Source organism: Phyllostomus discolor, chromosome 2 (genome assembly GCF_004126475.2).
Source record: "Phyllostomus discolor isolate MPI-MPIP mPhyDis1 chromosome 2, mPhyDis1.pri.v3, whole genome shotgun sequence".
In the NCBI taxonomy this organism is placed as follows: domain Eukaryota; kingdom Metazoa; phylum Chordata; class Mammalia; order Chiroptera; family Phyllostomidae; genus Phyllostomus; species Phyllostomus discolor.
Window position 1 is genome coordinate 171,159,737 of NC_040904.2, and position 23,692 is coordinate 171,183,428.

Consider the following 23,692-nt stretch of genomic DNA (forward strand, 5'->3'; position numbering starts at 1 on the left):
CTGAAGAAGAACTGTGGAGTGTGTGGGAGAGCACTTTTTCTTGTCTGTGATATTTTAAACCTATATATAAGATTGCTCTGTACAGAAGTTTACTTCCAAATGTAACATTTATTGTTCAGTTTTTGGAAGCTTAAAAGTAACATTGCAGCATCAAATATCATTTGTTAAATGCCTATTCCTTTAGAATGCATTTTTAAAACGTAAGTAATTTGTACTTTTTATTTAACATATGTTTGCTTGCTTGATTTTTAAAGGTGAAGGCTGTAAAATTATTTCTTACACCGGAAGATCTGGATGATCCTGTGAATAGAGCAAAGAAATATTTTCTTCAAACTGGTATTTAAAAGTTTCTTGACTCCATACATAGCTATGAAGGTACATAATATCAGCAGGAGGGCATTCATTGCAACATAAATATGGATAAGAAATAGATTGTAATATATTGTATGTTTAATCATTTTATTACATGCCCTAGGAGCATACACAATGGAGTATACCCTAGGTGCTCCATTTTTGGCTCAATCTTAAGGACTTTTATCTGTTCTAAATCTTGCTCGAGGGGAGGGTGTGGGGAGAGATGACAGCTTAGTTTTTCTTGGTCTGAATCCTCTGAGGAGGTAGGAGTTCCCAGTTCTAAAGGGGTACGGATAGAAGTATAATTCACTACAATGCAAGGAGAGGAAAAAAATAAACTAAATAAAAGAACATTTGTTATATCTGATACTTTGTGCATTGTTTTGGTCTAGTTACCATTCAGCCCTGACTGCTGATTTTAAACACTCTAGCTCAATATGATGCAATATATGCAGCATGCTTAATAGGAAACGCTGAAGAAAACTGGTCATGAGTGGATGTAACTCTCAGCTTTAGTACTTCCCAACTATATGGGCTTGTGCAAATGATTTGGACGCATTGTTTTAGTCTCTTCATCTGTAAACTGAAGCTAATAATGGTATCCAAAAGGCTGTTAAGAGATTTAAATAAGGTAACAGATGTAATGCTCTTAAAATAGTGCCTGGCACATAGTAAATACTGAATAAATATTACTCGTATTTAAATAATAATAACAGCATCCATAGTATGTTAGATTCATTCAAATATGTGGTCCACATGCAAAATATGTGGTCAAATATGTGCATACTGAATTCACTTTGAAAAAGACATCAGTTTTCAAAAATATCCATTATTTTAAATTATTTCCATATTATATATATGTAGTTATTCATAGGAGAGAAATATTTTTATGCTACAACACAATCTATAAATAGTATGAGCATTCAAATTGTGATAGGTAATCTAAGTAATGTTAAAGAAAATTCAAAATGACTTACTTGTTTGTCTCTCTTACAGAGTCCCGAGAAGATAATTTCCTTATGACAGTGATTTTTAAACTTTAATGTTCATAAGAAACCTGATACAGTTATTAAAATGCCCATTCCAAGGCCCTACCTGAATCAGCATTTTTACAGTAGAGTCCCTAATTTTAAGGAGCATCCCACCAGCAAGACCTACTAGTATACTGGAGGGATACAGATATCAACCCTTTCTTATTCATAAAATTCTTTGTGAATGTTCATAGTAACTCTTTTAAAATCTCTAGGCTCAGAGGGCTATTTAATGCCCTTTTTTGAACTTCTCTGTAAATTAGTTCATCTTCATTCTAAAGTAGGAATTACTAATATGCTTTTTTATTTTGTTTTTAAAGCAGGGTAAGTGAATGGATCATATGATTAATGATTATTAAAAACAAAAACAAAAAACCTTGCCCTGACTGGAGCATTCTCCCATAACTGAAAGATTACGGGTTCGATCCCTGGTCCAGGGATGTACAGGAGGCAACAAATCTATGCTTCTCTCTCCCATTGATATTTCTCTCTCCCCCAGCCCCACTTCTTAAAAAAAAAAGTCCTAGGGTGAGAATAAAAAAATTCAAGTGTAGCTAGGTTTTTAGTTGGCACTGAATATCTTCATATTCAGGCGTAGAAGATAGCACAGTTCATTGACTCTCATTTAGAGAGCATAATAAAGGGCTTTATAACTGGTCTTTAAATAAAACTTGGTTGACTAACTGATTTTCTCTTTATTGCAGAAGATGCTAAAGGCACGCTTTCACTGATGCCCGAATTTAAAGTTCGAGAGAGAGCGTTGTTGGAGTCGTTGCATCGCTTTGGCATGACCGAGGAGGGTTGTATTCAGGCATGGTTCTCTTTTCCCCATTCTATGCGCATTTTCTACATTCATGCATATAGTAGCAAAGTTTGGAATGAGGCAGCATCTTACAGACTTGCAACCTATGGATCAAGAGTGGTGGAGGGTGATTTGGTCTGTTTGGATGAAGATGGTGATGATGAGCATCTCTCAAGTAGTAAAGTAAGTATCACTTCATCAGTGTTTCCCAAGAGTAGTTACCACAGCAGGAACACTAATTTTCAGAAGCCCTTATTTTAGAAATAATTTAAAAATAAGCATGGATTTTATTTCTTTTTAACTTATATTTGCTCATCTCCTGCTTCCACTGTGCTGTCAGATGAGGTTTAATACATGTCAATAAATGGAAAAATAAAATAGTGGTATGAGGTGAAAGGTACAAAGATAGTAAACCTTCCTTTGAAGAGCACATTCTTTTAAAAAATTACACAAGTAATGCCCACACCAGTTTCCTTAAAAATAAAAACTGAAACATTACAGATGAAGCTGCCATTCCTGCCACCACTCTGCTGTAATTCCCTCCCTTGCCTCCAGAACCTCAGCCTCTGTGTTTTGGCCTGTTGCCTTCTAGATCCTTTTCTATGCTTTCACATAAATATCCACAGAAAAGAAGATTTGTATTCTATTAGTTAACACCAAAAAAAAAAAAAAAAAGAAAAGGGAGGGCTTAGAGGTTTAAAGCTTAAAATATGAAAAAAAATACAGGAAGGTTTTTATAATGGTATATAGAGCATGTAATGTCTATTTCTTTTATTTATAAGTGCAATTTCACAACTTGCTTTTTTCTTCTTAACAGTGTCTTGGAGACATTTATGTTCATTTCAAGTAATGGGATCCTATCTCAAACTAACTTAGGGAGAAGCAGACAGGAGTTTATTGGCCCTCATAACTGAAAGTCCGTAATTGGTTCAGGCCCCACTGTACCCAGGGTGTTATTCAGTGTCCTACATTATTCCTCACTTTCTTCATCTTTCAGCTCTGTTTTTCTGTGTTAGATCCATTCTCAGTCTGGCTCATTCCTTTGGTGGCAAGATGGTTATTAACAATTCTAGGCTTATTTTTCACAACTCCTCCAGAAAAGAGGGCTTTCTCAACAGTTTCAACAAAAGCCGTGGAATTGAGTCTCAGTGGCTAGGAATGGCTTGGCTTAGGTCACATGTCCCCAAGCTAATCACTGTGGACTGGAGTATGTGATTCTTAAGACTGTGTTTCCAGGTCTTTCTGGAACCATCCCACCCAAACTGCATTTGAGACCTGGGAGGGGGGCTCCCTGGAAAATGCACTATCAGAAGAGAGGTAGCAAAGGCTGAGAAGTCAGAACAACAGAGGTCTGCTTTACTGTTTCATTAAATGGATAGCCTTTGAATATTTAGATAAGAAAGTAATTACTAGGAGTATAAATTACTAAGAATGGTTATTTAGCTGAGGCACAGATTCTGAAACTGTGTAGAAAGAAATCTGGCAGCATCGTAGGTCTTATTTTACTTCGTGTGAATGGAAGAAGAGAAATGTCAGTGATCCTCTTTTGAGAAATAATAAAAAATTCTAAGTTTTTTTAACATCTTCCAGAACATGTCCATTTAAATATTACCTTGGCAATATATTATTTAGTAAGTCAGCCATTTATAATTCAGATTTGCAGAAGTTAAAGGGCACTTTCACAAGATACAGCAATAATCTCTCGAATATATGTACCTTATAAATGTCTGTATTCAACATAACATTTGCAAGGAGTTTTGTGACTAAAATCACATCAGCTTTCTTTTGGGAGCTATAGGAGAAAAGAGAATGTTCATATCTTACAGTTTCCTTTTATTAGTAAAAAGTGTTTTTATATGTTTTAAGACCAATCATTTTTGCTTTATTAATTAGCAATGAGAAAAGAATACGCAGGACTTCTTTTCTCCCTTAAATTATGAAAAGGGAGAAGATAGAATAAGATTTTTAATAAATGGTATATAGGGCATATAATGTACATTTATAATTAAAAATGGCAGGAATCTAATCTAATTCCCTTATTTCAGTAGGATTACTAGGCTAATAGGTATATCTTTATTTCAAGGCATTTGGTAGATTCTCTGATAATTTTTTTTGTGAGGAAGACAGAGAAATGTATTAAACCATTGCATTAGAAAGGTGAATTCATATTTGAGAAGCATCTATACAACAAAAGCATATTTGTTGATTGATATTAACCTGGAGAGAGTTGTCATAAGGCAAAACATGGTCTTTTGTACTTGACTCTGTTTGTTCAGTATTTTCATAAATAAATTACAGTGTGGTAGGTACACTTAGGAGTTTGTGAAAGACAAAAAGCTGGAAGTGATGCAAGAGAGATCATAGTCCCACATACAAGTGTCTTGGTCAGATCACACCTGGAGTTTTATATCCGTTTCTGAGTGGAACAGTTAAAACAGGTTATTTACCTATAAATAAGTAAACTTGAGTGAAAAACACACCCAGAAAAAGAGGGACTTTATTGATAAAAGTAGAGAATTGAGGGGAAAGCAAGCAGATTCGGAAGAGATCTAGACACTGTATTACATGATGGGTGCTTTAGGGAGGTGGGGGTGCCGTCAGTCCTTGTGGACTGATGGCAGCTGCCTTCGTACTTGAGCTCTCATGTGCAACAGAAGCCAGAATTATGCTGTGATGTCCCATAGCAATGTTTCTCAAACTTAATACTGTATTTTGCCTTGTATAATGCACACTTTGTTGCACAAATTTTTGAGGGAAAATAGGGATGTGCATTATACATGGGCATAATGATTGCATACCATGGGTACAATAATCCTGTGTATAATGCACACAAAAACGTGGGTGCGCTTTATGCACAGCAAACATGTATAGCACATGCCTCCTACATGTGATACCTGTAAGTATTCTATGAAGCACACTTTGAGAAATACCACTTCTCATGGAGCATTCCCATAGAGTATGATATTTGTTGGGGACAGAGGAGGGAGTGGTTTCATAGAAGCAGATTTTTGATTCAGCCTAATAAAGAACAACTTTGTAATTTGGAAAAAGGTTGCTGGTGAGAGAGGTGAAAGTGTCGCCTTAAAGTGTTAAGCTGCTAACCATTATCTGTGTTCCAGCTTCAGTTATCAGGTGTTAAAGCATGAAGACTCATTCTAAATTTTTATATAGTCTGCTCCTCCAGAAACAAATTGTGAAAAGATCTTGTTTGGGTATATATATATTCAGCAAAGGAATCAAATTATACATAACAACATTAGGGAAAATTGAAGGAATTTGGAACATTTGAGAATCACCCATGATATTCCATCATGTTTTTTTTTTTTTAAAAAGGTTCATCTAGTAACTGAAGAAGAGGAATCATCTAATACATATGCAATACGTCAGGTAATTTTGCTTAAAGATTATTAGTATCTCTTAGATCTAAATGTAGACGTCCCCAAAAGACAAAATGTGACTAGTCCTCCTCCCCCACTTTTTTTACCACTCCTCTTAGTTTACATTTATATGAGTTTTCATGAATGTGTATAACCATATGACCATCACAAAAATCAAGATAAAGAATATTTCGTTTCTTCTAAGAATTTCCTTGGGCCCCTTTGTAGTCAACCCCCAACCCCTGGCAACAACTCATCTGCTTTCCATCCCTGAGGTTTTACCTTTGAAAAAATGTCATATAAGTGGAATTATATGGTATGTGGTCTTTTGTGTCCAGCTTCTTTCAACTAGCATAATGAATATGAAACTCATTAATATTGTGTGGATTTCAGTTTTTTACCTTCTTTTTCAACTACCCTTTGGTACTCTTCAAGAAGAATGTCTGGAAGTTATCAGCAAAGGAAGAAAACCCACCAAATGTAGTATTTACTCATAAGCAGCTGAGAAAATAAAAATTACTTTTACTTTCTCTTGTTTGCTTTCATGTTTTTAAATAAGTAAGAATATAAAATTGTCCACCAAAATACCAGTTATGTGATTGAGCAGTAAGGGTTATTCTTTGGGTTATAGAAAGAATATGCTTTTAGGATTATATGACTGCATAGAGATTAAGTCTTTGTTGGCTAATTAAATGTACCTTCACTTCTTATTCCATTCGTGTACCTTAGCAGTAGTTTGTCTAATAATATCTGACTTGATGGTTACATTGGTTATTGAGTCTTAATTTTAGTTAGCTCTTTTCTTAGCATGTTTCAGGCTGATTGTCTGTTTATATTCTGAGACTTTTTATAGGTCTAGGTCCCAGTCATAAAAGTAAATTTAAAATATGATCATATGTTGTTCTGAAGGCTGTGTCATGTATCTTTTTTTTCCCCTCCCACACACAGGTGGTTCTGCCAGTGCTCGGATACAATGTTCAGTACCCAAAGAACAAAGTAGGCCTGTGGTACCAGGAAGTGCTTAGCAGAGATGGACTACAGACATGTAGGTTTAAAGTACCTACTCTGAAACTGAATGTTCCAGGATGCTACAGAAAGATTTTGAAACAACCCCATAATATCTCATACCAGCTAAGAGAAGAACACGATACTGATGTCAAAGCAGAAGGTTCCCATATCAATGAAGCAACATTATCTCTTCTGATTTCTTTTGATCTTGACGCTTCTTGTTATGCCACAATTTGCCTGAGGGAAATAATGAAGCATGACTTTTAAAACCTTTATTCTTGATATAACATATATATGTTGCTCTTTAAAGGAAAGGGGGCTAAAAGTTTTTTCACATCTGCCATGTACTAGGAGCTTTATAATTATCTCCTTTAGTTACATGGTATCCTAATGAAGTAGAATTTTGATGCTAATATTCTGGAAGACATGTAACTAGTAAGTGAGTGTCTGAGTTTAGGACTCCAAGCCTGTGGGGTTTTTTTTCTATTATCTAACATTTCAGTGACCCTTCTTCTGTGTTATAAAAGTTACAGTCTTTCTGGACTATGAGGAGCGTATAATATTGCAAGATAACATTTAAGAAAAAAAGTTTTTGGAGTAATGTTTATATCCTTTAGCTCCTTGCTTAGAATATAAATGAAATTGAATTGTAATGAAAGCATATAGTTAGAGATAAAGATAGATGAAGCATTTGTTAATTATGACTTTCATTCTTTCCTATTTTTGAAATTGATAAGAAAAATACATCAGGAAAATGTAATCCCCCTATTTGTGATAGCTACCTCAGGGTAGTTTACCCCTTTATGAGAGAAATAATCTTCGATGAAGATCAAAATAAAAATTTTTATTCAATCTGTTTATCTTGTCATATATTGATCCTCAACATTTTTTTTTTACTCCCCATTATTTAAAACGCAGATTTCAGAGTCAGGCAGATCTGGGCTCATACTTCAGCTCTGACACTTAGTAGTGACTTTGAGTATGTTATTGATTGTTTTTGAGGCTCACTTAAAGAACCAACATATCACCCATCTTATAAGCAACAAATAATAGGATTCTCTCTACCTTTTATGTTGCTAGAGGAAGAAAACATTTGGCCCATTTAAAAATTTAAATACATGTATTTGTTGGTTTAACTATTTCACATCATAAATCATCCTTAACCACTTTATGTTATTTAAATTTGAGGGGAAATGGAATGAACCGAGCATTCTTTTGTTACTGGTAATATTATATAATGAAACTTTAAAAGCAGTATACATTATATATTAGTAATGTGGCACATTTATATACTTCAAGTAAGTCAAAGTATTTCAAGAGTATCAGCATAAGGAAATAAAATTCAAAAGAAGGAAAAGAGCCATACACAATGCGAAATTTGCTTATTGCAGCATTTTTATATGTAATAAAAGAAATTAGAACTAGTTTGAAAGCCCAGCATTAGATAACAAAAGTAAAATGACATGTATCAACTTGATGGCAAATGTGCTAATTATTGAAAGTGATGATGATGGTTTTAGGTATGAGAAAATATTGCCCCTTGAAAGCAGAACATGTATATTATACATACATAATTAATGTACACTGTATGTACACTGAATGTGTCTTTTTCAATGAGAGGCACTTTAGCATAGTGATTAAAAAGCATGGATAACTGGAGACAGACTCCCCCAGTTTGAACCTTGACTCAGCCACTTACAGCCATGTGGTCTTGGACAAGTTTCTTAAGTTTTATGTGCCTCAGTTTCAACATCCATAATATGAGGATGGTAATATTCCTACCTCTTATGATTGTGATGATTTGCTGAATATGTAAAGCAGCTTAGAAAAGTGCATCTTGGGAATAACAGCATAAGGAAATATATGTCTACAGAAGCAAGTTTGGGAAGGAAGGAAAAGGAAAGGAAAAGAAGAAAGAAAGTAAAAAGGAAAGGATGATAATCTGTTAAGATGATAGGGCGTTTGGATATTTTTAGTACCAAAAGTCCCTTTTTTGTCATTACACATTTTAATAATAAATAAATTTAGGACACAAAATGTAGATATTGTAATTCCATGGGTTTGAAAAATTACCTTTATTTTAATGTTTATTGAAAACCAAATGATATATTAAGTCATACATTTTAGAAAAATATTTACTTCATTTTATATGGTAAATTATATTCTGTAAATATAATCAGAAATTGGATTGTGTAAATTATTAAATCCCAGTTTTCTTTTAAGCAATTAGAAAATGTGAAAGCATTAAAATGTGCTTTTATTGATATTATTTTCTTTGCCTGTAGATGGCACTATAATTTTAGATATCTTTATTACTTTGACCATGTATAAAGAATCACTAAACTTGTTTGAAGCCATCATAAAATGTGATCAGATAATGTAGAGAATTATTTTATATACCAATAACACTTGCCATGTTCATTGTTTTTTTCATTTTAAGGACTTTCAGATACTTTGGACCAAATGATCAGGTTTTTGCAGTTTTACTGGGGCATTTCAGGCTTTCAGGACGATATTCTTTGGATAGGTTTTAATTTCCAAAGTTGCATTTGAAACTGAGCTACTGTACCTCAGGATTATGAAGGTAAAACAAATGGAAATACTTTTATTAAGATAAAAAGCACTTGAATTGTTGTGAGTTGTAATAAGCTGACAGTCATATATAACTTTGGTCTAAGTATCATTTATTGAGTGTCTGTTGTGTTAGGCATATCTCTCATTTTAATTCATATACCCACCCTTTAGATAGGTAGATAGTGTTTTCCTGTTTTTGCAGATGAGAAAATACTGAATCCTTTACTAACCTATTCAAGGTCCAAAAGATAGTATGTGGTTGAACTTGATTATGCTTCCCAAATAGGCACTGTTTCATCTGTCTAACATTTACCTTCTGAAAGTATGTTTGTTGGTTAATCACCCATTCCTACCAACTTAATATTACTTGCCATTTAATAATAGGTATGTTGGAGCAGAGAGAAATAAGATTCCTTTTGAGATTCTGAAACCAAAATAAAATAAAAGAGATGGATCGATCCTTCAGGAAATTCCCAAGTCATTTTGGTGTAGTTTTCAGAATATTCTGAGACTTGTATCGTAATCACAGGCAAAATCATTGTAGGTAATAAGAAGTTACTTGAAATTTTACCTGGCACATTGTTTGACATTATTGGGGGGAAAAAAACAGTGAGAAAGTTACTTCTTTTTCAATTCTCTTTCAGTCCTTTAACCAATCATTCTGTTTAAGGCAAAGAAAAAGCTGATAGATACTAGTTTTCATATATTTTATCACTAAAACTTGCTGATTTACCTTTTGAACAGAGACAGCTCAGGTCTCAGGCTCAGGAATACTAACAGGTGACAATATCTAATGAGAATTTATAAAGATTGCTTTGTTTTCCTTAATTTATTTTTCCAGTAATCTTTTTTTTTATTTATGGCAAATAATCCATATAAGTTTTCCATTTATATGATGTTCTTTTAAAAAATAAATGTAATTTTTCAGGTGATTGTATAGTATGTGAATTGTATCTCAATAGAACTTTAAAAATAAATTTAATTTTAAAAAGAGGGAATCAATTTAAAGGTATTAAGGAAATACTAGTGTAGGTATAACAGCAGCAGCACAAGAGTGTTTGGAAAATCCTGGCATAGCTGTGAGTACCTGAACTCAGCGAGGGGCTCTACCACTGCATCAGTACCTGACTTTACTCACCCACTCACTGCACTTCTCTGTTGTGGTGAGCCTGTGTTTGAAGTAATGTTACTAACCATTTTTTAGTCCAGGACAGTATTGCATCAAATAAACAATGAAAAATAAACAAATTCAAGACATCAACACAAGTACTGATGATCGTGTGCTATGTCTTAAAATTTCACCGATAGGGACTTTATTTTAGAAACACTAAGAACAGGGTATAGCATCTCATTAATTCTCAATAAATATCGGCTAGTGTTATTATCATTAATATTGGGTTGGCCAAAGGATCCGTTTAGTTTTTCTATAAAGTAAAAGACACATTTTTCATTTTCACTAATAGTTTTATTGATTTGGATATTTTTAGTATGTCAGCTATCTCCTGGGTGGTATAACATTGATTGTTCTCAATTAATGTCTCAGTTTGATCACTGTCAACTTCAACTAGTCTACCCAACTGTGGAGCATCACCCAGTGAGAAATCTCCAGCACGAAACTTCGCAAACCACTTTTGGCACGTTTGACCAGTCACAGCACCTTCTCCATACACTGCATGAATCTTTTTTTTGCATTTCTGTTGTGCTTTTATGTTTCTTGAAATAATAAAGCATATACTATGCCAAAAATGTTGTTTATTTTCTCCCATCTTTAATATTACAATGGCTACACAAAAATTCACTAATTTTGATGAGTTTTTTCAAAATGCATGCTGATATGACAGCTGTCACAATACAGAGTAACAAAATTGTTTCAAATGAAGTTAAAGACAACTAAGCACTAGTAGGCCCATCTTGCAGGAAAAAAAAACCCCGAATTTTTCGGCCAACTCAATATTATATCACTGTGCTCTCTGATGAAAAGTTTTACAATTAAATGGTTAAGGATTTTCCCTTGAGATCTGATCTTACTCCGTCTTAATATAAAGTAATTATAATTTGGCAGACTTTTAGTTTAGTTTAGGTTTTTTTTTGGTAAGTAGAAATAACTATTTCTATATCTGGGAATTCAGCAGTTCACTTAAATTAAGATCTTTAAGAAGGATCTAGGTCAGTGTTCCTCAGGATTTTCCGCCTGGGACCTACCATGAAGAGGCCAAAATGAAAATGAAGGCCTAACAGTGCAGAATTTTCTTGCATTAATATAAGGACAGTAAAAGAGGTTGAAGGAAAATGTGGAAGTGAGGAAAATAGGACTTTTCATTTTTTTCTCTATTTACTTCTGAAATGTTTGGATGTTTATTTATTTATATCTATTGTTGTTCACATACAGTCATCTCCATTTTTCCTCCCACCACTCCCCCCACCCCTGCCTTCCCCATCTCCCACCCTCGATCCTACTCCCTTTGGGTTTAGATTTTTAAAGAAGAATACATCTGTGTATTAATTTTGTAATTAAAAGCCTTGAAGAATACTTAAGATTCAGAGAAGGTAAGGTGAAGCAATTGATGGATGATGATTACATTTTTTTTGGAATTTTTTTTTGTTCATGCCAACATATGGCCAGAAAGAGAGATCTATGCATTGTACATTTTAATAGCACTAATGGCTGTTAAAGTAAGTAGTTTAAATTTTAGTGCCTCTGCTATGGATTTTGCTTTCAGATTTAGAAAGATGCTTAGAGATAGGTTGATATATTACAGTATTGTTTTAATCTGTTTTTTTCTAAGCCCTCTGCTTTATATATTTTTGATAAACCACAAAGCAATGTCAAATATATGACATAATAATAAATATTTAAGTTCCCTTAAATTAAAGGTGCTCTATAAGATGTAATGGGGAAAGCCAAAAATAAATCAGGTAACATCCCTGCCTTTGAGGGATTACAATTTTATATCTTTTAAGCTATCATTTGATTTGAAACACCATCTGCATAAAGAAAATACAGACTAAATGTTAAAGGGAAAAAACAGGCAACATTTTTCCATTTCACTATGGCTCAATAATGTTACTTGACCTCTCCAAACCTTATTCTAAATCCTTAAATGATACGTATATTAGCATTTCTAAGCGTTGAGATCTCCTCTTAAAGTATGCTTTGAACTATTCAGTCTAAATGCTGCTTTCTAGAAAGCTACTAGTTTAAAGAATGGGAAATGGTGTTAATGGAGTTAATCTTGTGTAATTTCAGTGTGGGTTGTCAGGAATACCTTTAAGTAAAGAAAATGACTCTAATCTTCTTAAGCAATTCATTTTCTTAGCAACTGTGAGGCAGGAGCTAATTTACTCTGCCTATGTACATAAATCCTGTCTTATTAAAGAAAAATTTTACTCATGGAAAGAAGTCAGGATACCCATGAAATTATTTAAATGTAGACATATTGAAAAATACTACAAACTATAAGACACATTAAATTGTCTTTTTGTTAATCAGTTTCTTTAATAGCAATCACCATTATAGAAATAAATCCTTGTTACAAGGAGAAAATTTTGTCATGGAGTCAAAACAAGAGCTATTTGGTTGTTTTTAAAGGGTAGAGATCAAAGCTGGTTACTCCTTAACTGAGGGTGTTTGAGCAGCAGGATGGGGTGGGGAGTGGGAAGGGTTAGGGACTCCATTCTTTATGCTTTTATTCCAAGTCCCCGTTTTCTGGTGAGCCTTACTGGCATTTTCTGAGACTGGTTAAGTCAGTGTTCTCAGTTTTTTCACTACAATGGGGTTTTAATTGTACATGATTATTGTTTCCACCCCCTACTCCTGGTTGTAAAGGACAAATGTTCCTTTCTAAAATGGGAAGATGAAGATTCTTTCTATAAGTAATTTTTATAATTTCTTTAGGTTATAATAAAATAGATTTATTTTTACATATGTTTTCAAAAGGAACTAATTTATGTTACATTATGATATTAAGATGAGATGTCTTAAGGGAAATTTAGTAATTTTTATAGTATATAAACTATACCAATACACTTTTCCTGTTTAGGAACCAGTAGAAAATCTGGGAAACAGTTATTCTGGATTCATATAACATTCTCCCAAGGCATGGAAAGAAAAATCTTTAATTTCACAGGAAGCATTTGATGACTGTATATTTTATGTACATATTCTCTCTCCTTTTGACTATTGTGATAACTTTCTAACTGGCTGCCTCCATTCTTCACTCTCTGCAGTCCTTGTATACTAATGTCAGTTACCCTCCTAAAAGTGGAAGTCTGGTTGTCATTGTGTTTGTGGCATTTAGCATTTTAGCTTTTCAGTAGCTATGGAATAAAAGTCCAAATCTCTAAACATAGCATATGTAGACCTGCCCAGTATGACTTCAGATTATTTTCCAAGATTTCAGGTCTAGTACTGAAATCTTTAATCCAGTGTGAATTTATTTATGTGTGGTGTAAGAAGGTGGCCTAGTCTCTTTTTTCTGCATGTATCTGTCCAATTTCCCCAGCACCATTTACTGAATAAACTACCTTTGGCCCATTGTATGTGCTCGCTTTCTCTCTTGAATATTAATTGACTATAAAGGGGTGGGTTTATTTTAGGCTCTCTAATCTGTTCCTTTGATCTATGTGTGTGTTTTTGTGCCAGTACATGCTGTTTTAGTTACTGTGGCCTTATAGTATAGTTTGATATTAGGTAGTGTGATTCCTCCAACTTTTTTCTTCTTTCTCAGGATCACTGTTGCTATGCGGGGCCTTTTGTGATTCCATATAAATTTTTGAAGTATTCTAGTTCTGTGAAATGTATCATTGGAATGTTGATAAGAATTGCATTGAATCTATAGATTGCTTTGGGTAGTATAGACATTTTAATGATGTTAATTCTTCCTATCCGTGAACACAGTATGTGCCTCCACTTACTGATTTCTTTCTTCAGTGTCTTATGATTTTTTGAGTACAGGTCTTTTACATTGTTGGTTAGGTTTATTCCTAGATATTTATTCTTTTTGAAGCAATTGTGAATGGGATTGTTTTCTTAATTTTCCTTTCTGTTAGTTATTAGCATATAAAAGTGCAACTGATTTCTGAATATTAATTTTGTATCCTTCTACTTTGCCAAATTCCTTTATCTGCTTTAGTAGTTTCTTGGTGGAATCTTCAGGGTTCTCTATGTATATCCACAGATAAAGACAGTTTTATTTCTTCCTTTCCAATTTAGATGCTTTTTATTTCTTCTTCTTGTCTGATCGCTGTGGCTAGGTTTCTAGCACTATGTTGAATAAGACAGGTGAAAGCAGACATCCCTGCCTTGCTCCCAATCTTAAGGAGAACACTTGTAGTTTTTGCCCATTGAGTATGATGCTGGCAGTGGGTTTGTCCTATGTGGCCTTTATTATGTTTAGGTGTATTCTCTCTAATCCCACTTTGCTGAGAGATTTTTTTTTTTGTTAGCATAAATCAGTGCTAGATTTTATCAAATGCTTTTTCTGCATCTGTTGATATGATCATGTGGTTTTTATCTTTCATTTTTTTTACAAAGTGAATCACATTCACTGATTTGCAATGTTGTACCAACCTTGCATTCCTGAAATAAATCCCACTTGATCATGACTCATCTGCCACTTTCTCTGTAAAACATACTTTTATTTCAGCTCTGTTTGCTCTTTCACAAATACAGCAAGTCTCCCATGTGACACACCTCAACCTCTGTTTCCCATTGGCACAATGTCTTCTCAGCTTAAGTTAAAAGTATTGTTTGTGAAATCTGTGTATTCGTAACACTTTGTCTATGTCTCTACTATCTCATTGCTCACATCACGTCATACTTATTTGATCAAAAATCTGGCTCATCTACTACTAACTGTTTAAGGGCGTTCATCTTCACATATCAGACATCTATCCAGTGCCTGCCATGTTATAAGTAGGTTTAAAAATGCTTCATGAATACCACAATCATAACTTAGTAAATTATATTTTTATAAAAAAAAAGTTTACAAATAGCCAGAGAAAGATTATTCTTAAGGAATGGTGAGAGTGATAGCAAACTCTTCAGAGCAATGATAGAATGTACTGAAATAACTAACAAAATTCCCAACTAGGTAATGACTCACTAGAGGAAATTAAAACAGACAGACAAAACAAAACAAAACAAAACACTTTAGGTAGGAGTTAAAGGATTCCAAATAACAGTCTAAGGTGGAGGAATGAATGATGAACAAGAAAAGTGGTAAATGTGTTTAAATATACATAAGCATTGACTCATCAGTATTACTTAATCCCTTTGCCTTTATCACCAGTCCTCCCAACCCCCCTTCCCCTGGCAACTACTAGTCAGTTCTCTGTATCTATGAGTCTGTTTCTATTTTGCTTATTCACTTATTTTGTGAAATCATATGGTATTCACGTTTCTCTGTCTGACTTATTTCGCATTGCATAATATCCTTTAGGTCCACCTATCTTGTTCCAAATGGTGGTATGTTATTAATTTTTATGGCTGAGTAAAATTACACTGTATATATATAATACAACTTTTTTATCCACTCACTTATTGATGGGCACTTGGGTCACTTTCCTGTCTTGGTGATTGTAAATAATAGTACATTGATCATAGGGGTGCCTATGTCCTTTCGATTTACTGTTCTGGGTTGTAACATTGAAATGTTCTAGAATAGAAAGAGTTGTTAACTTCTTCAAACATAATTTCAAGTGCTATAAACCTTAAATGATTATAAAAATTAATATTTTTCTACAAAATTTGATATGTTGTTATATTATTTTCAAAGCACTATCACAAAAGTACTTTACTTATTCTTTGAATCATAGTTTTGACCAGAAAGTGTATATAACTATTTCACACACAAAATTCATTATTAAACATATGCTCAGGGAAGGAATTTCTCATTAAAAATTTAAAACCACTATATTTTAAAATGTCATATAAATTTTGTACTTATTATTTACCCTTGTACTTATATTTTATTCTTCTTATAATAATATAATAATATAAATTATAACAATATATTTCTCACTAACCCATACCCCCTAAATCCTCTTCAATCTACTTTAGTGTATTACAAATATTATTTTCTACATGTGAGGGGAAAAGGTTGGGGAATACTATAGAACCAGATAGAGGTGGGGAAAGAATATGAAGGAAAAAGTCCTCATTATCTTTAATCATTCTGCATTCTAAGGCTATATTAAGAAACAAAAAGTATTAGGAAATATTATATGTATATAAATATTGCTACCTATATTTATTTCCTTGTGTGTTTCCCCTTTACTTTTCTCTCTTTCTTTTTGGTTCATGCCCCATGCTCTCATTCTGCCTTTGACTACTGACTTGATCAGTTCCACAGCCACAAAAAAATGTCATAGTGGTTGGCTTCATAAGATACTTCTGTGACCTTTGTACTGACGGTTGCTTAGCGTTCCCAAAAGTAAACTCACTGGGAGCCAGCCTTCAACTTCAATGGCTACTCCAATTTCACAGTGAAATAGATCCCTCTGCTTATAACCCCCTCCAAGCTCATCCAACTCTACTGGGTATCCTTCGTGTCTTAAGGTTCTAAGGAAAGCTGGGATCTATCCTATAATTTTTTTCTGTTTATTTCTGCAGCATTAAGAGGTTTATTTTATCCTGTGGCCACTTTCTAGATGACAATCAAGTGAAGTATTTTGATAATCAGCTGAATTTCTCTAATAATTGCAGAGGAATAGAATTTCTAGTAAGAGCTATTAGGAAATAGTCAACATGTGTTTAAAAAGACAAATTAGAGAACTTAACATTTTAAGTTCCTGGTTACTGTTTTTATGATTAGCTTAATGTCATCCAAGAGAGTAAACTAAACAAGTCTTATAAGACAGGAGTTAAAACTTAGGTCTCTGCCAAAACACCTTCAGATAACTTGATAGGAATGTGGTTGTGCAGGTGGGCTTTTTCCCCTTCTGGAAATCAAACAAAAGCAATAAGGAAAACAATTCTTTAAGATGTACAAACAGTATAACAAGAAAACTTACATGTGAGAGCTACAAGGACAGCTGATACCTGAAAAAATTTGCACAGTAAGAAGTAGAAAAGTGGAGAGCGAGTTCGATAACAGCAGATCTCAAAAAAGGGAAGAATGATTTTTGTAAAAATGAGGGCCTACCCTAAAAAGAAAAAGTTCTCTCTTGTTTGGAAGAGTCTGAGAAATTGGGTAAGCAAGGCAGAAACTTGCTGAACCTGGTTTGGAGCTAACTACTCAAAGCATTGCAAACAGTGGTGTGCCGTATTTGTGGGCAGCAGATGAGAGACTCTGAGTTATGAACCATGAAAGATTATCCTGGTCTCTCCTCACCAGGAACTTTCTGTGGTACCTGGTCCAGGAAAATTCAATCATACAATAATGAGTAGTACAAGAAACTGGTGCAGTCTCAACACAGGTATTGCATGATAAACATGTGAGAGAGAGCAGCAAAATTGCTTAATAGACTATGGAAAGGTGGCCATAAAGAAGGTAAAACTTGTGATCTACACTCTTATATTCTATTTTGAGTAAAGCAATCAGTTCTGTGAAGGAAGACTATGAAATAGGAGAAGAAAGAAAGGAACATAGGAAATAGAAGATGACAGAAGTAGAAGAGGGATCTGAGATTTCAAAAAGATGCAGAAGACAGCAGCAAAACTGTCAGAGAAATGAAGACAAAATTTAAATAAGCACAATTATTAATAATGAGAAAAATACAATAAAGGACAAAAATAAGAATGATATTGAATTCACCAAAATATTTGAAGATTTAAACACATACAGTGAAAATAAAATGTTAATGGTTAGGATGTAAAAGGATAAGAATAACCTGATCCTTTCTTATCCTTTTATATAGAAACAAAGTTCACTTTTGTACCTTGACTAGGTACAAAAAATACCAAGGTACTTGACTAGGTATTTTCTAATAACAATGAAATCTTGGACAAAATATAAATTATGCTTTTCTATGGGACTCTAAAAGAATCTTGGATGCAAGGAAGGCTTCATGAACTGTTCCAGGGTGAAATGAATTCTCCATCGCTAAGCAGAGAGTGCAGCCGAACTCAACCTAATTGACACTGCAGGCTGGCATAGATCAAACCCTAGAAAGAAACAGAATAAATAGCCTTTCCTTCCAATAGTCAAAGAAAGATGGGACTTGTACTATTTGATAAATAAAAGAACACTTGTTCTTTATGCTAGGTGTCAAAAATGAAATTTAAAAAATTAGACATTAATGAAGCAAGAAAATATGATTCATAATGAAGAGAAAACATAATGGTGAAATATAGAACAGATAAAAAAAAAGGCAGTGATGCCTGCATTCACCACTTCTATTACACTTGATGTCCTAAGTGCAATGCAGCAAGGAAAAATGCATACATAAAGTAGGGTTGGAAAGGAAAAAAAGTAAATGTTTATCTTTGGAAGACAAATAGAAAATACAAAGAAATCTACAGAGAACCAAACAACTAATATACAATTTTAGCCAATTCACAGACTACAAAGTCAATTTTATTTCTATATAATAGCAATGAATAATTGAAAAACAAAAATTTTTAAGTAATACTATTTGCAATAGCCTATAAACATAAAATATTTAGGAGTATATTTAGCATAGGCTCACATGTCCTCTAAACCATTAAGAACAAAATATTTCCAAGAGAATGAAAAACTCGACTGATGGTCATTGAAAAGCTCATTATTGTTAAGATGTCAGTCTATCCCAAATAGGTATATATATTTAGAAATTGACTAACAGTCAAAAGAGCAAGATGTTTGTGTGAAAAATGGTACAAATGATTTGGAAAACTGGCTGTTCTTGTAAATGTAAACATGCACTACTATATAACTCAGCAAACCCATTTCCAAGTATTTATCAAAAATTAATGAAAACCCACAAAGTGTGCAAAATATACAAAAATGTTCATAGTAACTTTATATACAATAGCCAATGATTGGAAACAACTCAAATCTCTATAAAAGGAATATAAAGAAATGGCATATATTCATGCAATAGAATAAAAATTTTAAGATACATTGTGGCAATATGTATGAATCAAAAACATTGTATTGCATGAGAGAAGCCAGAAATAAAAGAGAACATGTGCTGTTATTCCATTTATATGAAGTTCAAAGCCAGCAAAATAAACTATGGTAATAAAAATCAGAACAGTGGTTGCCTCAGTGTGTCAGGGGGTGGGGAGGTTGGCGACAGTGGCAAGGAGCCACAGAAGGAAAGGGGGATCCAATGGCCTGAGGGAAGTTTCTCTGTGAAGGAAATATCCTCTACCTTGTTTGGGATGGAAGAAATGGATTTATAAATTTGCCAAAACTTGTTAGATTGTATATGCTTAAGATCTGTACTTTTCACTGTGTGTAGATTATACCTGAATAAAATATTATGTGTTTGGCAGCCTTGTAGCTCTTTTACTCACATTTCTTCAAGAGTGACCCTTGTGTGAGGTCTGCAGTTAGCGTATAGCCTCAGTTGTAGCTGCTTCAGAATGTGCCGCAGCACTGGAGCGGACGTGTTCCCTCCTGCAGCTCCAGCCAGTGGCTTAGCATGGGCATTGGAGCCTGGCCATGTCTGCCTAGTGAAATACCCCAAGGGCAACCTTTGTTCTTGAGCTCCTCTCTAGGGCTGGCCACCATGGTTTATAGAGCTGCTCTATCCTGAGGCTGTTCTTAACCAACTGGCCTTGCTTCCTCCTTTCTTTCCTCTTCAGACCTGCACTGTGGTCTGAAGGCTTTTCTGGCCTGCTGCTGGTCTGTCTTGCCTTTGTCTTTCACAGGCACAACCCTTGTGTTGTATGTCTAACTTCATCTTGGCTTTCAACACAAACTGTCAAAGTAAAAATCTCATAGAAATAAGACCAAATGTATCTCATATCAATACATTTAAATTAACTTAATTCCAGAAAAGTTTTTTTAGAAAGGAATCACACTTTATACTTTTGTGCTATAGGCAAAAGGCTCGTCTAAAACGAATATGTTAATAGTTGAATATAAAGCTGTGAACAAAGGCAAATGCAAACAGAAAGCAGGAGCTACGATCTTAATATCAGATTAGGAGGAATTCAAGCCAAAACACATTAAGAAAAGGAAATTTTCGTTTTAACAGCATGAAGAGACATTTAAAATGTAAGTGACTTTAAAGGCAACTTCAGGATAAGACAGAGGAAATTTCCCCTGAAAACAAATATTTGAACATGTGAATCATTCTGTAGTTAATTTAATTTAGTAAACCTATGTGGATGAGCCAAAAATATGAATTTATTTAGTATAGCCCTGGATCCAACTCTCTCTTCAAAAAGTTATTTTCTTTAATAACCAAAATATATGTTCTGTCTGAGAAACTTTGTAACATCTGGTTTAAATAGTTACACATAATAATTTCTGAAGTAATTCAAACCCATTCCCCACCATTTATCTCAGTTGAAACTATAAATTTTTTCCATGATTATTTGTTTAATGTCTCTCTCAGTATCCAATGGGACTCATGAGGGCAGGAACCTTATTTGTTGGTGGATTGGTTGGTTTACTTGTATTTATCATTGCATTCTCCATATTATAAACAGTGTCTGGCCATAGTAAGTAGTCAAGAATTCTTATAAAAAATAAATGAAAAGTAGAACACAATAATATTGATATAATTCTTTACGAAGGACTACAGCTACATTTATTTTTTCTAGCTGGAAGTCTTTCTAGAGAGAGAGATGCTTTGTTCATTCATCAGTTCATCCACTCATTCAACAAATATTTACGTGGCAGACACTGTGCTAAGTGTGGAACAACAGATGGTAACAGGATAGGTAGAGTTCCTCCTCTTAAGGAGCTCATAACCTGCTAGGGAACTGCTTAGGTACTTACCAATTCTATTTCTAATATTTAATGTACAACTAATTATACATTTGTAATAGCACTATATCAGAGTTGTTTCTTCTTAGTTGATCCCCACAGCAGTGTTGTCTCCATTTTACAGATAAAGAAACAGATATGAAAAAGTTATGCTTTGCATAGATTAGTTTATTCATTTAAGAACTATTTATTTATTAAGTGCCTACAGTGTATCAGGAACTTTTTCGGGCACTGGAAACAGCAATGGACAAGACAGAAAAGGGCTCATCCAGTGGGAAGTGTCAAACAATAAACTAGACATGATACCTTTTAATAATAGTAAGTGTTACAGAATAAGTTGAATGATGCAATAAAGGGCGACTAGAGAGAGAGAATTCAGGGAGGGCCTCTGAGGAGGTAACACTGAAACCAACAACTGAGGAAGGAGTCAGGCCACCCATTTAGAGTCACGGGACAGCCTTCAAAGGGAGCAGGAAGTCCAAGGCAATGAGCAGGACGTGAGCTTGGAATATTTAAGGGGAAAAACGAAGGCTGCTGTTACTGGTGCAATGAGTTACATGACATAAGAGTGCACATGGTATGAGCCAGATCTTTTAGGGCCTTACAGGTCAGGGATTCTGTTCTTCCTGCAATGAGAAGTCAGTGGAGAAGTCATACAACTTACTTAGCAGGGGTGCTCACAGGTGAGGCTTCTTTGGTGTTCAGTGTAAAATAAGTGAATTGTGCATAAACTTGATTTGAAAGAAAACATGGACTCAAAGGAGAAGTTGAAAGTGATTACATTACAATCAGCTGGGGAGTTTTCCTTAGGCCATTGTGTTGCCTTAGAAACACTAAAGGTGTTCAGTCTTCCTCAGAGGTGTGTGTTTGGGCAGGGGAGAAGGGTGGTAATGCCTGGGAGACATAACATATCCAGTAGCATCATTTTGATCTATCCACAGCACTTCTTTTTAGTGCTCTTGCCTTTCATGAGCATATAATTTTTACTGGGTTTCAGTTTCTGGTTTGCACATTCTATGTTCAGTCATTTTCACTGTTGCCGGAACTGAGTTCTTTCAGTAGCTTGTGTCCTCCTATGAGTTAACTGACAGTGCATTTGCAGCAGCCCTGTCTTTCTGGGGCACTGCGTTTGGACATCCAGGGCTGCTTCCCCTGGGAACCTTCCATAAAGACTTTCTGTTGTAGCCACAAGTGATATCTGATTATTTTGGCTACCAAGACTTTGTTCCCCTTTCTAATGGTGCTCCAATTTGTTCTTTTCCAATTAACTTCCACTTGTAGTGTACAATATAGGCATGATGGATATCCAAGTGCTTGGTTTGCTCTTACAAAAGGAACCAAAGAATTATTTGGCTCTTCTTCCTAAACGCTCTCTCTGATCTTCTCCAGTATCGTCAAGAGAGAGGTAAGAGACATAAATATGGCTAATCAGCTGCTCTCCTGGGACACTGACTCTTGTGTGAAGTAAAGCAGAGAGAAGAAACTGTCGTTCATCTCTCAGCAGTCATGGCCATGTAGGATTGGGAGGACCTGGAGCTTTTCCAATCTTGTTTTTCAGCTCTCCCTTAGGACCTGTGAGCTGCTCTCATCATTATGTTTTCTTCTGACTTAAGTTAGCCAGGTTTGGTTTCTGTTACTTGTTACTAAAGAATCCTAAGTAACATACAAGTCATACCAGGGGCTTTCCATTCCCACAAATGAATCCTCTAGAGAAATAAGTCCTCCTAGGAAAATAGATAGCCAAGCTGATAATAAATGTTAACCATGGTTTTAATAGTAGAATATATTATACTTGCCAGATACTGTTCGAATTTGCATAAGAAATGCTTTAATGGAAGAAATGTTCTAGTGATAATGTTGCAGGGTATTACCCAGAAGTTTCCCAGGCACCATCTGAACAATATTCTTATGCTCTGGCACAACAGATGGAGGGTTCACAGTTGACACTTTGGCAGGAGCCAAGAGAACAAAGAGGAAGGATGCAGGGAGGTGAAGGGTACAGGAATTTGTTCTAGATGTACAGCCCCTAAAAGTGCCTCAAAGCTTTTGTAAACTTAATTTTAACTTAAAAAATTAAAAACCTGTATTGTGATAAGGTTTAACAGTTTTTAAAAAGATTTTATTTGTTTATTTTTAGGCAGAAAGGAAGGGAAGGAGAAAGAGAGGAAGAGAAACATTCATGTGTGGTTACCTCTCACATGTCTCCTACTGGGGACCTGGCCTGCAAGCCAGGCATGTGCTCGACTGGGAATTAAACCAGTGACCTTTGTGGTTTGTGTAGGCCAGCACTCAATCCACTGAGCTACACCAGCCAGGGCTGGTGTAACAGTTTTAAAAAATACTATAAAAAAGTCTTAAGATTAAATTTTCCTTTTCCTAATTTCTTTCAAGGCCAATAAAAACTAATATTTTTGAAACTGAATATAACTTTATTAAACCTAAAATCTGAAATAATCATTAAAATCAAGAAATAAAATTAAAAATAAGGTTATTTCCTAATAGTATTACTTTGTCTAAAGATAAAATATTTTCTTTGAAAAGATTAATGTTGTATTTACTTTGGCTTACATTTTCTTTTATTAATTTTTGGTCTCTGGTTAGTGTATCTCATAATCATTTATTTTAAATCATCCCTCAAAGAGTAAATAATAAATTATTTTAAGACTTATAGTGTATATGTTG

At 34.4% G+C, this 23,692-nt stretch overlaps 1 protein-coding gene across 5 annotated transcripts in view; it reads left to right on the forward strand.

The window, feature by feature from the left end:
* Positions 1-23,692, forward strand: part of PUS7L (pseudouridine synthase 7 like) — a 64,023-nt gene that overhangs the window by 12,996 nt on the left and 27,335 nt on the right. For 3 of the 5 annotated variants that reach the window (XM_036019155.1, XM_036019154.1, XM_036019157.1), the window contains 4 exons: positions 255-336; positions 2,090-2,370; positions 5,521-5,574; positions 6,513-6,877. In XM_036019155.1, coding sequence (XP_035875048.1) covers positions 255-336; positions 2,090-2,370; positions 5,521-5,574; positions 6,513-6,839 — 744 coding nt within the window. In that variant the 3' untranslated portion in view covers positions 6,840-6,877. Of the gene's footprint in view, positions 1-254; positions 337-2,089; positions 2,371-5,520; positions 5,575-6,512; positions 9,744-23,692 lie in introns of those variants that run through there. The other 2 variants (XM_028533172.2, XM_036019156.1) reach the window with 2 other exon arrangements.